We start from the raw sequence: 14365 nt of genomic DNA on the forward strand, positions 1-14365 counted from the left end.
AAAGTAACAGTAACAGTATGGTAATATAGAATTAAATGGTATACCTGATCACATGAGGTGCAGACACTGCATGAGCTTTGAAAGAGGTAACTGAAAAAAGATGCCTTACACTTTCTGTATCTTTTAATTTACATTAAATTAAGTTAATTTTGCTTATGTTTAAAGGAAGGCATACTGGTTTCATTTAAGGGGGATACACTGTGAATGTGAATTATGGTCATTTTCATTCAGACAATCTAAACGTTTGAGAAAAATCAGCCTAATGAATATTAATAAACAAATATATATATATTTATTTTACAGATATGTTGTGTTTAAAGAGATAAAACTTCTCCTTTATGACTTGATCACTTTATAAGTTCATTAGCTTTTGGCACACGGTGATTTATTTATATTACAGACTTTTCTATCAGCAGTCTGGCTCTGTGCTGAGAGGGCAGGAGGACCGTGTCAAAGTCCACGTGCACCGCTTTGAAGAGGCGGGGTTCCGCCTCGCGGCTCGCCCGCTGATCACATGCAGAGAGCATGGTGTTTGTAATTGCTGCGCAACAAGCGCTGCGTGGATGCCGGTTGCCAGAGTGACGTTTGATGCCAGCTGTACGCGGCACTGTATCTTAAAGCGTGTTCTCTCCGAACTGCTGTCAATCTTAACTTTTATCAGGCAGAGCGGAGACACGCAGGTCATTCTGCGAGGAAAGGGAAGAGTCCTTTCATCAGCTCGAGCAGACTGCTCAGAAATGCAGTCCGCTCCTCCCACAGGACGGTGGAGATGATGATGATGATGATGATAATGGTGGTGGTGATGATGAAAATAATGATGAGCGCTCTGGCTATCCTTGTTTGAATCCTTTGGCATGAAAGTTGAGTTGCGATATGGTCGGGAGTAGCCTACAGACTGTTATATGCATCCGCAGTAGTAAATAATCCCTCACCTCCACAGTTTTTGACTGAATTTGCAAACGCAGACGCGATTGTGTATTGTGAACGGAATATGATGATGTGGATGATAGTGGCCATATTTAGCTGAAAGCCATTTTCAGCAAAATAACAACCACAAGAGCTGCAGTTTTCATACAAATTACGTTTCCGGTTTTTCTCAGTTTAATATCCGAATAAAATGGTTTAGATCATGAGATGTCATTACGATGTATTTAGACCATTTTGGCCAGTTTTCAGTTTCAAATTCAGCAGCAAAATATAGGTAGTATTATCACAATTATTATTATAACACAACTTGTAAGTGAGATGGTACATATGTCTAGATGTAGCTTAGAAAACTGCTGAACCAGGTTAGACTAATAAAATATTTCCTTTCCAATGCAAAACTGCGCAGGGTCGATCAGCATGGATTACTTTCAGGCCTACATCTATTCTTCGGCTATTGACAACCTCTCCCTTTTCAGTTTGCATGACTGGAGCTCTCACTAGCGCTGCTAGTGGACAATCAAACCTACACACCCACCTCCAGACACACTCGCATTTCTCATTTCTTACTTCTAGTCTAAATTAGATAGCAAGGCGTAGTGTCGGAGCTCGCAGATCGCATAGAATTAGTTTGAAGCACTAGCGGTAGTTAAACAGTGAATCTGAAATTCAACATGGAGTCCCCTCCAGATCCAGCGAGCGACCCGGGCAACAGCGCCTCGGAGCCGGCTACCCCGGTCAGGGAAACCCCGGTAAACCTGGAGACGCTCCGGAAAGCGGACCATCCAGCCCCGGTTCGAAGGCAGACCTGCTCAAGCACCAACAGAGGTAAGCGGACTATTTCGCTTTTGACTGCGTGAGAAATAAAGACCGATCGAGGGATTTTTTTTTAAATCAAACTTCAAAATGAATTAAATCGCTCCCCCATAAATAACTGCACTGTGTCTAAATCCAGCCAACCACGGGGACAGGGCTTTTTATTTAGTACCACCGCGGCTTTTTGCCCGTTCGTTTGTAATTAATGCCTCGGTGTGTGTTGCTCGTGTTCAGGCTCCACTGACAGCTCAAATCATAGGGGGGGTGATACGATCACAGATGTCACATTTACTCAGGCTGCAAGATAAATCAATTACCCAGCAACTTCAAATTGACCACCAGGAGCTTCTCGTGGTGCCCAAACAGGCCGACCTGTCGGCTCAGACGCGATATTGTCAAAGTGTCAAAAGTGAACTTTTGGTAGACTGTGGGCTAGTTTATCGATCAGTCCCATTCTGCTTTTGTGCGGACGTGCCCTCCACTGTTCCTGATACAGCACGCAGCGCCGTCTGGCTGGATATATATATATATATATTATTATTATTTTTCTTACTTCTCCAGCTAACAGATTTTAGGCTATTCCTGTGTGCAAAAAAAAAAGACGCCCCAGCAGCTGGAATTTGTTTAACGCCAGCTCTCCAACACTGCAAGCATGAAGGCGCCGCACGCCTTCTGCGACTAAACCTCCACATGACCAGACAGCAAAAACTAAACAGGCCTGGATTATCAATTAGCCCGTCACAAGCCTGTCTGCATTGCTGCTGAGGACTAGTTCATTTTACATGATTTATCCACCACGTCCCGTCCATGTTGTACAGTACAGACAGTATTTAACCACACCCCCTCTCGGCTGTCTCCACTACGCTGCTAACCGGGGCTCAGCCAAGTTCAAAGAAAGCCTGATTTCTCTGCTGATTCTTGACAGAGCAGAGTTGCTGTGTGTACATGACAGTGAGGCGGACGGTGTATTTGTGACAATTAATTCATTTCACGGTGTGTTTTTTCCCCCCCACCGTGTGTGTGTGCGCACTCTTCCTGTGCGCAAGGGTATATTTAGAGTGTGATATGGTGAATGTGGAATGTAAGCTGGTTATGTAACAGGTTTAGCCATAAACAGAGGCGCGCAACTGAGAGCAGAAATCACCACCGCAGATCTTTTCACTTCATACAAGAGCTCACACACTCCCCGTGATCACCACGGTTGTTTAATTACAGGAAATCAGTGCACTTCAGCCGGTATTGATATGCCACTGAAGGGAAACTGTGTGACTTTGTGGGTTGGCACAGCCGGAGCACTTATGTAATAGCGGGGCAAAGACAGGTAGTTGGGAGACTTCGTGGATTGATTTCTTTTTTCGCAAGTCTGACTTTGAGACACTCCTAACCTGCTGACCCATATTCACCCCACCCTTTTTATGCACAGGATTAAAGTGCGTCTGGGAAAAGAGAAAGACAGGAAAAAGAACGCCTTCGGTCTGTTATGTAATGCTGAATGGGTGAAAAAAACAAAACAAAAAAAAAAAAACGCATGTTCAGTGGGACAACCTCTGCAGCTTTAAAGGAGTTTCCCAGCTCTGAAACGGTATTTTGACCATTTTGCAAAGAATAAGAATGATTGTAAGGGAGCATTAGCTGTAGAAGGCTGAGAGAAAAGTTTTGAGAACTTTTTTAAAAACTTATTGTAAGTCAGCATTTGCCTAAATTAATTTATGTTTCACTGTGTTGTTCAAATCTCAAATGTGCCATAAAGGCAGACGCCTGCTCAATTTTCAGAAGGCTGTGGTAACAACAGGCAATTCATTTCTTATCTTTCAGAATCATTAAGTTGCCATCTGTAGCTTTGATGTACAGTTACATACAGTAACGGCAAACTGTTGTGGTCTGACATCTCGCCTATACTCTTAAAAAATGTTGGACTGCAACAGTTGTTTTGAAAGACACTGAACTGAACAAAGCAGATTATGAATGAATGTAATAAAGCTTCACCATGCAGGAACGTTTGCTTTCATAAAGAAATTGCGCCTTAATTGCTTTACTTAGTAAAGCATTGATGTAAAAGTGTTCTATTAGTTTATTGCGATGGCACAGCTCAGTGCAGAATTACTCAAAAAATAAAACAATAAAAGATGTTTATGGCGCACGGTAGTTTTACAGACTTGTAAGACATTTTTTTAGGATTACAGTTCTGTGCTCAGACTCTGGTTTTTCAGGCCAGCCACAGAAATCAACATCTGAAAGGCGGCAGACACTTGCTCGAGCGCAGTTTCCCCTCTTTACACCAGCTGTATTAGACTTTCTGAGGATGCACATTTCTTATCCTGCATGCAGAGCGTTTACTGTTTTAACCCTGAGTGCTAATACCTTTTAAGTAGAAAGGGCTTACTTCAGCAGAAGCTCTGCTGTAAGACTTGAGTGGGTCAGAGAACAGGCCTTGGAGGGCTGTGGATATCATTACTGGAAAGAAGAAAGGGGTGTTATTTTCATATCGCAAGATCCCTCAGTTCGTGAATTTGGAAACAATCAATATTAATGGCGTGGTTATGTAAGGTCATGGTCTCTGCAGAGGCTTGAAACCTCGCAATTGCACGGGGAAGCTTTGAAGCCGCAGATCCAATAAGAGCTCTGGTGTCCTGGATCCTTCGTTAACATGAGCCGGTTTGAGTGTTGAAAGTGTGTAAACAGTACATGTGCGTGTAGTAGTAGACTTCATTGAATGACACTGCCCACTGTGCTTGTCTTCATATGCTGAAATGTTTGTTATTGTCACTTACAGTGACAACGATAATAATTATCCTTCGATAGGGAGAAAGAGGCGGATAACTACTCATTAAAGGCAAACACTGTGAAAGTTGTCACCAGGTGTAGTTTCGATGTGCGTCCTGCTTATTAGTTTGCCTCAGTGTCATGTCTAGATTAAATGTCCTCTGATCTTTTCATTATAAATACCAGTTTTCAACCTATTGTGTCACACCATTTGTAGGTTATCCCATCACAAGTCTTTGTTACCATTTTCTCAAAATAAAACAAATGTAGCCATGTTGGTTTCATTGTGGGAAGCCAATCTTACACTGACACTGCAGTTTTAGTAGCCGATCCCAACTAAAAAGGCAGAGTATAAAAATATTCAGTCTTCTCTTAATGAACACGTAACCAGACTTTCGTCCAGCAGTTTCATTTTTGGGCAGCAAAATGAGAGCTCTCGGCTGGAGTGGCAGCATTTATTTAGTTGTTGACACAAGACGGATGAGGTGCAGGGACGCAGGCTTTTAAAAAAAGGTTTTACACAAAAATCTCAGAAAGCCGGGAGTTGGCATGGGGCTTGCACGCCACTGGAGTGGACAGCAACATTATTGAGGCTGTGGCATTCTCAAATTCAATGAATTAGGGCTCTGTGCCCGCTGGAGAGCATGAAGATACAGGTATAGGCTTATAGCTGAGCCTTCAGCTCGGACAGATCCGGGAGAGGAACTCCATTAGGTGTCTCTTTTCTTCTGGCTGGCTGCCTATAACATAATATCGAGTTACAGTCCTCCTGCGTTTTCAATTCTTAAGTGTGGGTGAGGTGATAATATCGTGGACTCTTTTATTGGTACCTGTCAGACAGTTACTATTGTTAAATGTATCAGCCTATTTGAAGTCAAAGCTGAGTTTGTTCTGCTCAGACCAACAGTATAAAACCTCAGCCAGTTTAACTGAAAAAGATAAACAGTAATTCTTCGACTGTACACTGAGCTGTTCCGTAGACGGTGACATCTGCTCTTAGTTTAGACTTTGGCACCACTACCTTTGGGGAAAAAATAGGTCTTCTGTTGTTATGAGCTTCGAAGGTCAAATTACAGTTGTGCGGCTGCAGGTTTATCTAAGGGGGATGTGCCGGTGAATATCGACATGACATCAGGATTAGTAGTTAAATGTGCACTGATTGAGATTTTGTCATATCAGGTGTGAGGCTCATTCGTTCTCACCGCCAGTTCAAAACAATGAGTTACAAAATGTTTAAAATAATGAAATATTGTTTTGGCTCAAATCGTCCTACTTAGTGTTGTAAATTGCTCATCACTTTTTAGGTTCTGTGAAATTAATAATCCCTTGTCCCTTTTTCCTATTGTTTATCTGTCGTCATATGTGAAAAATTTGGTTTTTGGATATTTTTGTATTATAAATCAATTATTTTCCTGGAAAGTTTCAAAAGTAATTTTGCTGATGCATTGTGTGCATAAAAATTCTGTCCGATAAAACGTGATCTTTGATTTTAGAGCTTCCCAACTAAGTTCTCCATCGTATGCAGTACAATCTGCAAGTCTACCTTTGTGATAAAGCTAACTAGCATTAGCTAGAGTAATACAGATCCAAATGGACTTTTAAAGTCCCTCCTGATTTGAAGTTGTGCCTAAACATCCTGCTGTGTGAGGAAACAGGTCAAACTTTGCGAGAAAATGACACTCATAAATGCATTTCATGGGACCTTTTTAACTAAATAGTTTTGGTGCTTTTTATGTTTAAATAACTCTGCTTGCGAGACTGCAAGGCTGAAAGGAAGCTCTGCCACTGTTTTGGTCAGGCGGTTAACCACTCGGGTTTAGTTTGGTGTATCAGTGTAGTGTCTAGGGGGCACTCAGGATTTCAGATTTGTTTCAAAATTATCATTGGAGCAATTAAGGATAGGAAGATATGAAGGACTTACAAATCATGCAATAACCCGTGATGAGGTAGAGTGGAGCGTTTTCTGTATTTGGTACGAAGGAAGCTGCATGAAAGGCCTCCTGTGGATTTTATTGCAGGAAACTGCTTTGTAGACACACTGTTGGTCCTCCCCAGCCAGTGAAAATTTACACACTGACATTTCTAGCTGTTAGCAGGGCAGGCTGTTACCATTGCCTGAGTTCAACACTTGACCCATGATTCTCTCTATAAGTCTGAGCATCTGGGCCAACAGCTTCAAAGTTCACTGTGCTGAAATCTACATGCATTTATATAAATTGTGTACAAATTTCCATCATCTGTGTTCTGTGGCACCTAATATGATGCAGAAAACTCGGTTTGTGAAGGTTCAACTTATTTGAGTCCATGTGCTTTCAATCAGTATAGGATTTTTTTTGCTGTGTGCAATGGTTGTACAAGTTGTTAATTGGTGCTGGCTGAGGATACAAAGTGTAGATGCAAAAAGTGACAGGGTCTGACAAACTAAAACACCATTACAAGAATACATTCCACAAATGGTGTAGCTGCAGTTTTTACACATATCGGGTCTATAACGTAGGCAATGCAAATCAAGCCCTAATAGGCTATATTAATTAAAAAAAGTTTGGAAATGTCAAACTTACCCTAGACCAAATCTGAAAGTTTTAATTCTTGCGGGACAATTTATTTTGGAGTTTGAATCACCAGTGGCTTAACTGGGGCTGGCGCGGAAGTTTCAACTGGTGACAGACACCAGATTTGATGTGAAATCTCCAGTGGTGAATGATAACTCAGATCTATGGCCCATTTACAGAAGTTTGTATCTTAGATAGAAAAGTCTGAATAGTAATGACCGGAAATACTCCAGATGCATTATTGGAGGGCGTTAAAGGAGTCTAAATTTAATGTGGTACACTGTGACCTAAGTACTGGTGCCGCTTGGCTCTGTGCTGCTCTGTGCCTCTCTGATATGAAATGGGCCCCTTTAGAAGAGGCCTAGAGGGAAAGAGGTGGTGAGAGGGGTCTAAAGGATCACTCAGAGGAATTCTCATGTCACATCTAGGGCCAAGCCTTTCACGTCTCTACCAGTGTGGAGGGTGCAAAGCTCCAGAGCAGGTAGGTAAGCTCCTCGCACTGAAAACCCCAGCGCTCAGTCAGGAACTTTGACCAGCAGTATCTCTGAAACCATCATTCCTGTGCCTTTGAACAGAATCACACTGGACATATACGTTCATGTCATGTGTGTCAAGTGATATGTGAATGTAACGCCGTTGAGTGTCTGCACACTCAGAAAATATATTTTCTTTTACCGCTTCATGCAGGCTGCAGAGCGCTGACATGTGTTGAACACTTGAGAGAAAAAAATCAGGATGATCTCCCGGCCGCGGAGGTTCTCCCAGACGTTATGCGCTTTAAAAACAGGAAGAGGTAACGTTGTAAAATCTAAAGTATGTTATTCAAACAGCACACCTCGAGAGCCTCTTAACCGTTATTTATCTTGCTTTCTGTAGGCTAAATGGTCCTCACAGCAGCTTTTAAGGACTCTGTTGAGTGGTGGACTACGACATCAGGCTAAGATGAAAATGGAAATATGTGTTGCATATCTGGCATAGATGAAAACAGTAGCAAGGCAGAAGAATCTATGTGCTTTTTCCTTTGGTTAGAGTTATAATAATATAACTTAACAATGTCTGCACTTATGTATTCTCAGCATGTATAAAATATAACTAGAGTAGTCTAGACAAGAGAAGGTGGTCTCAGGAATTGCTGAAACTATTGGTCTTGTTTCATACACGTCAGTCTGGAGAATGTGGGCTTTTGCTTTTTGTTAGTCTCTGCATCATTATTTCACCACACGTGATGTTGCTGTTTTTTTCCCCAAATCCATCTTCAAATTTTGCAAATATTATAAATAATAGAACAGATTTTTTTTTCTACTGCCTATACTTTGATTTTCCTTTGGTTCTATCACTTGGGGTACGGTAATAAAGCACGCATATCACATCCTCCGCCGTAATTTTCGTTACATCGGTACTGCTGGAGTATTGACTCTACAAAGTTTATTTGTCACCTGAAATAAACAAAAAACTTTTGGAGACAAGGGAGATAAAACAACTCGAAAATCAGTGTCATTTCTGTTGGCTTGATTATTTATATTGGAATAACAAGCGCGACTTAATCTCATAAATAAAAAAGGGAGAGATACAGATCCGTCCCCTCCAGGTACTGCCACCACTTAATCGAATTAGCTCCACTCTCAGGCTTGACGGGCTCTTCAAACACCCCTGGTGACTTCTGAGTGCCGATTACAATCAGCTACTATTTTCAGCCTTTGATTAAAATCTGGTGAGGTTGGACAGAATTTTTTTGAGCGCAGAACCAACTAATTATTAACATCGCAGCCCATCTCTCTATTTTTTTTTGTATTTTACGAGTTACAGAGGGCCAATGGGCTGGAGTAGTTAAACAATACCCATAAGTATTAATCATGTTGAATCACTCTGTATGAAACTATTAGCTTCTTCTTATTTAAACATCTCACACTAGTCTGTGTGTTGTCCAAATGTAGATATTTTTTACTGACCTCTGTGTCGTTATAAACAAATCTGAGTGGCGTATTCTGGCTTGAATATTTGTGAAATCAAATCATGTTTGATAATGTAACGTTTTGTCTGATTCTGATGGATCCTAACACTATAATCTTTGTTAGATAAACTAGTTGTTAATACACATTTCCTCATCTGGCAGACAACAATAGTGAACACAACTCTTTACTCATGAAATAATAGAAGATGATCACAATTGTTCATGCCTCACACAGTATGCCATAGAATCATTGTAACGCGGCTGTCAAGGACAATTCTGCTCTTTTGTTACTTTCAAAAGGCAGCTTTTGAATATGAATAAGTCACTAATGAATATTTGGTTCTTGCGTGTCTTTGGATTGATTGCTTTAGGAGGCGCGTTAAGACGGAGTGTGGCACGATGGGGCTCAATCAATGCAGCGATGCTGCTGCTGTGCTGCTGTCTGACAGTGATTGAAAGACAGAGTCACTCTTCACCATGTATGATACACGAATCCTGCTCTCGTTCACTGACAAATACCATCTGATCAATCAATATTTGCTGCTTTATTTTACTAATGCAGTACTTAAGAGGCAATAATTAACGCCATGCTGGGTTGTTAAAAGCCTATTTTTATGTGACAGACAGAAATAGACATACAGAAATAGGAAGATGAAGGCCTTTAGTTGATGTTGATAGTGGCATATCGTACAGACGTTCCATGAACTTATGAAGAACTTTTTCTTCGCCACATAATGACTCCTGTTGGTTTCAGGTTATGCTGATGTACAAAACTGGAGTTAGTTTTCTCTTTTAACTGTGTTTTTTGTTGAATGTTCTTAGCCATTATTTGGGTTATAGCTAGGTCACGGACAGTACTTTGGGAGAGTGGCAGGTAAATAAAAGCCAAAATCCAACACAAATCGAAGTCTTTGAGAATTACTGTTGACACAAAACCTTCATCAACTTCTCCTCTCTTTATAAACTATTTTTATTCAGCCTTTGTTGGGGTTGTACATTTGTTTGAGTAATTGAAATGTAGTATGAAACAGTTTAACTGAGGGAATATTCATTCGATGTCATCTTGTGTTAAACAAGTGCGGCTTGTGATGCTCATTAATTTCTGCTTGCTCCACTTGCAGTGTTTGGGCTCTCTTTGCTGGCTCAGTGCCACAGCGTCTTCTGAAAGAGCCACTTCATCTCTGTCAGGGGCAGGTGGAAATTTGCTGCACACTTCTAATTGGACAAAGTGCCTTTCAAACTCTGAGCCATCATACACAGATCAGATTATCATACAGACCAGGTGTCAACAGAGGTTTTTCACCTCCCTCTTCCCCTCCTGCATCTTTTAGTCGACTTTCAGATTTTCCCTGTGCTGTGTCGCTTTTTAACTTCCTGCCGCCTAGTGGCCCATAATATACAGATAATACACTTTAATTACAAGAAAGTGCACTTGTTATTTTCACTTTGGAGCTTTTGATATATACTGTAGAGCAACATTCAGACAAAAGACATCTTTTAAAACCAGAAGAGATCAAAATCATTTTCAAGTGATTTGACAGGTGGTGCTAAATCTGCCTGCCGAAGATCCAGGTCCTTCCTAAGTTCCTACATTTAAAGCAATAACTTGGTCATCTTTTGTCTCAAGTACAGAAACATTTGCAAGAGCCAGAAGGAGAATCTAAGGCTGCAGGCTAGCTCACAGGGGGCCTTAAGGTCTGCAGTATAGCTTGGGGCCAGACCTCACTGTGCTTGTAAAAGTAATCGGCGAAATCTTCAGATCAATTCTTCATATAACAGGTAACCAGCGAAAACGAGCAGAACTCGATCTATGTTATTTTGTCTGCTTGAATCAGTTGAAAGCATTAACTGCTGAATTTTGAATGAGTCAGGGAAGTGAAACAAGACTTGTGATTGATGTAAGAGTAAAGTTAGGGTTGTCTAAATGCGGGAAGGTAAAGACAATTTAGATTTTTTACAGATCAATTATAGAAAAAACATGAATGTTGAAAAAGAGGTAATGTTTTAGGTCACGGCATATTTTCTGGACAGTTTACAGTGAAAAAAAAAAGGCCTGCAATCTGCAAGGTTTTTGTCAAAATGTTCCAGGCCAGGCTTGAATATAGTCCTTTATGTATGAGAGACACTGAGTGTTTACACTATTTGAATCACTGGCCTTCAAGGGCGCAGGACATCTGTGTATTGTCAGTATAGCAGGAGGAGGAAATATTTTGTTTTCTGTTGATATGAGAAGTGTGAGCCTGTAAATGGAAAATAAGATGGGGCATAAAATTGAACCTTGAGGAGCAGACCAGGTAATAATTGTTAATAATAAAATAATAGTGTAATCGGTTTAACTTGTACTGAACCTCTTACATGCTTATTTCCTCAGTGTTGTTTTTTTTTTAAAAAATTTATGACCCAATATTTTAGTTAGCTCAGCTGCGTTCAATGTCAGAGCCTGCAATAAGATCTAAATGGTAAAACATTGAACAAACCGTATATTGTCATTTTGTGTACAAAGGCGGTTATTTGACTTATAACAACTTTGCACCTGGATTGTTGCTGAGCAGAACATGAGGAATTGGTTGAAGAATTAGAACAGCAGTGTCTCATTTTATCACAGTATCCTTTGATAGTGGAAAGGCTAAACCAGTTGCATATAGTGATAAATACATTATCACTACTCCTTTCACACATCGGGCAAACATGGCAGAATTTTGGCATACTCGATTGCTTATCTTGTCTGCACGTCGTCAGCGCAGATGTATTACCCTGCGCTGATTTGATTCTGGGCAAAGGAAAGTGGACAGGAGAGATTGATGGTGGTGTCCCCAGTCAGACAGATAACACCTGATTCTGCCTGCAGGGGGTTGGTCTAGCGCACTCCTCCCCTGCACCTCAGATGCGTCGGAGGCTGTGCTGAGGAGGTGAACCGTTCCTTCACTCAATGCAAATTCAGGGCCACATTCAGAGATGATCCCAGGACGATTGAGCCAATGTGGCCCCGAGCACTCTGCACCACATGATCCATGCATCAGCCACACCTGGGAGAAACTCACACAGGCATGGGGGTCATTTGTTTAACACAGGTGCATCATGTATCGCAACGCACTCAAACAAGCGCACGCACACACACGTACCCACACGCTTGAATGCACGCTCAGAGACACACACACATGCCCGAATGCACACACACAGAAACACAAGTGTTAATGAAAGGCTGTCTGTGTACATAGTTTTATATTGGGAAAATGTCTGCAGTACTGCACTTTTGTTTTGACCTGTTGTTTCTGTCACTTTCTACTTTTTCAGTTTTGGATGTCTTGATAAAACATGGAGAATATACTACAATAAAGTAAAAAAAAAAACTTAATAAGATAATAAATAAGAATTGGGTACTTTAAAGAAACACTGTTATGGTATATAAGATTTGCAGTTTTTTGATTAACTACTAATATATAAGTAATATATGAGTATAAGTATATATTCAGTATTTGATATTTGCAGATACTTTAGTATTTCATAAGTAGTACATGTCTTATTGGATTCATATTTTGAATAACTAAGCTTTAAAACTAATCTTCCCTAGTGATTAATAGATTAGTCAATTGACAGAAAATAGATCAACAACAATTTGATAATCGATTAATTCAGTCATTTATCAACATTTCCGATATAAGGAGTTGCTGTTATTGTTTGTTTTTTATCATTGAAAATTGTATACCTTTGGGTTTTGGACTGTTGGTTGGACAAAACAAGCAATTGGAAGACACCACTTTTGGCTCTGGGAAAAGTGTAAGGGGCTTTTTCCGCCACTTTCTGGCATTTATATACAAAATAATTAATCGATTAACTGGAAAAATAGCTCTAGTGTAATTTGAAGTGTAGAATAAAAAGTGCCCTCTTCATATTGGCATCATGCTTGATTGTTCCCAGCTCTGACTGCGCCATATGGATACTGAGGGCATTTTAAGAAAATACTCTGCTCGTTGTGCTTTTAAAGCTTCTTTGATGCTATTACATCATTTGTTATGATTTAGCAACCATCAGTAACATCTGAGTGTCTTATGATCCCCATGAATCAAAGAATGCTGCTACATCCTCAAACAGACATACAGTGTAGCAAAACAAATTTTCTTTTTTTTAATTCAATAACAAGGTGTGCAGCACAGGTTCTCAGTGTGTGAAGCAGATGGTGAAAGGCTAGTGTATAATAGATCTCAATATTAACTGTAGCACACGCTGGGAGTGTTGGTGGATGGCACACAGCAGAGTAAAAGAGAAGCAATGACCTTCTGTCCCATCATTTACCCCCTCGTGCCCCCCATACCGCTCTCAAATTACTTTGTTTTAGCCAATTAAAGCAGCCGGCTGAGCATCAAGCAGGCTGCCATTTTTCGCTCACCTGGACCCATGTGACATTATCGCTCTGTCATCGGGAGAGATGGCCGTAAGTGGGAATCTCCGGCATGGCACCGTGCCACCTTAGACCCCACTGTGTTCACTGAGATTAATGCAATGATTCTCCCTCCAACGTGCAAGAATCTCAGTCAGCTCTCTCACCTGTTCCCGGCGATAGCGCTGCACACAGCTCCTCGCTGCGTGAACCAATGAGCAAATGATTGCGGTGGTTATAGCACGCTCCGAATATAGATATACATCTTGTGATATTTCCTGTATTTACCTCTGGTAAAAAAAAAAAAAAAAAAATCAGTTTCTAAATGTGCAAGAAATCTATTGTCCCTAAGTTGCCTTGTCGCTGATCAAGATACCATATGCTGAGAAATGGTTCTCCATCCAAATCCTTTAATGGCTCAATAATAGAAAGAAAGACGGCAGACACAACAATACCATGGCACGGGATGAGTGAAGGACCGGAGTGTGTGGTGTTTAACAGCCATACGAGCACAGATTATGTGCTTGAAGGGGCTGAATTGAGTGCCAGCAGTGACAGTTGGGCTGGGAATTGAGTGTGCCGGGGACGTGCGGCTTGACTCCACTCGGAAACACCACTGGGTCCAGGGCTCATCTCTGCAGTCCTCCGCCTCCCTCCTCTCATAGAGGCATTGTGGCCTACCGTTTGCTCCGCTTCACCAGGGGAATGGACGGACCCCTGCTCCCGCTTGATGAGCACTCACTAATGGCTGCCGCTTTGAAAGCTGACGGGCCCGTTTGAGGAGTGTCTTTTACTTCCCTCCAGCTTGCCTTGGCTGGGCATTCGTCAGGCTGCCTGGCTTTGCTGTCCTGCCCGCATGATGGTGCGCCAAGGGGCTGAAACGTCTGTCATTTGTTTTACTTTCAAATAAAAGTTGATGATTTACCAATAAAAAGTAAAAATAGTCTTTTGATGATGTCTGGAGGCATATGGAGAAAGTGT

The 14365-nt window shown here is 41.2% G+C and overlaps 1 protein-coding gene across 2 annotated transcripts in view; it reads left to right on the top strand.

Annotated features, from left to right (window-relative positions):
- The first annotated feature begins 1592 nt into the window (after positions 1 to 1592).
- Positions 1593 to 14365, top strand: part of roraa (RAR-related orphan receptor A, paralog a) — a 168340-nt gene continuing 155567 nt past the window's right edge. Inside the window, exon 1 of one of the 2 annotated variants that reach the window (XM_070906781.1) lies at positions 1593 to 1752. In XM_070906781.1, the coding sequence (XP_070762882.1) occupies positions 1599 to 1752 (154 nt within the window). In that variant the 5' untranslated portion in view covers positions 1593 to 1598. The remainder of the gene's footprint in view (positions 1753 to 14365) is intronic. The other variant, XM_070906779.1, reaches the window with a different exon arrangement.

This window comes from Enoplosus armatus, chromosome 6 (genome assembly GCF_043641665.1).
Source record: "Enoplosus armatus isolate fEnoArm2 chromosome 6, fEnoArm2.hap1, whole genome shotgun sequence".
NCBI classification, from domain to species: Eukaryota; Metazoa; Chordata; class Actinopteri; order Centrarchiformes; family Enoplosidae; genus Enoplosus; species Enoplosus armatus.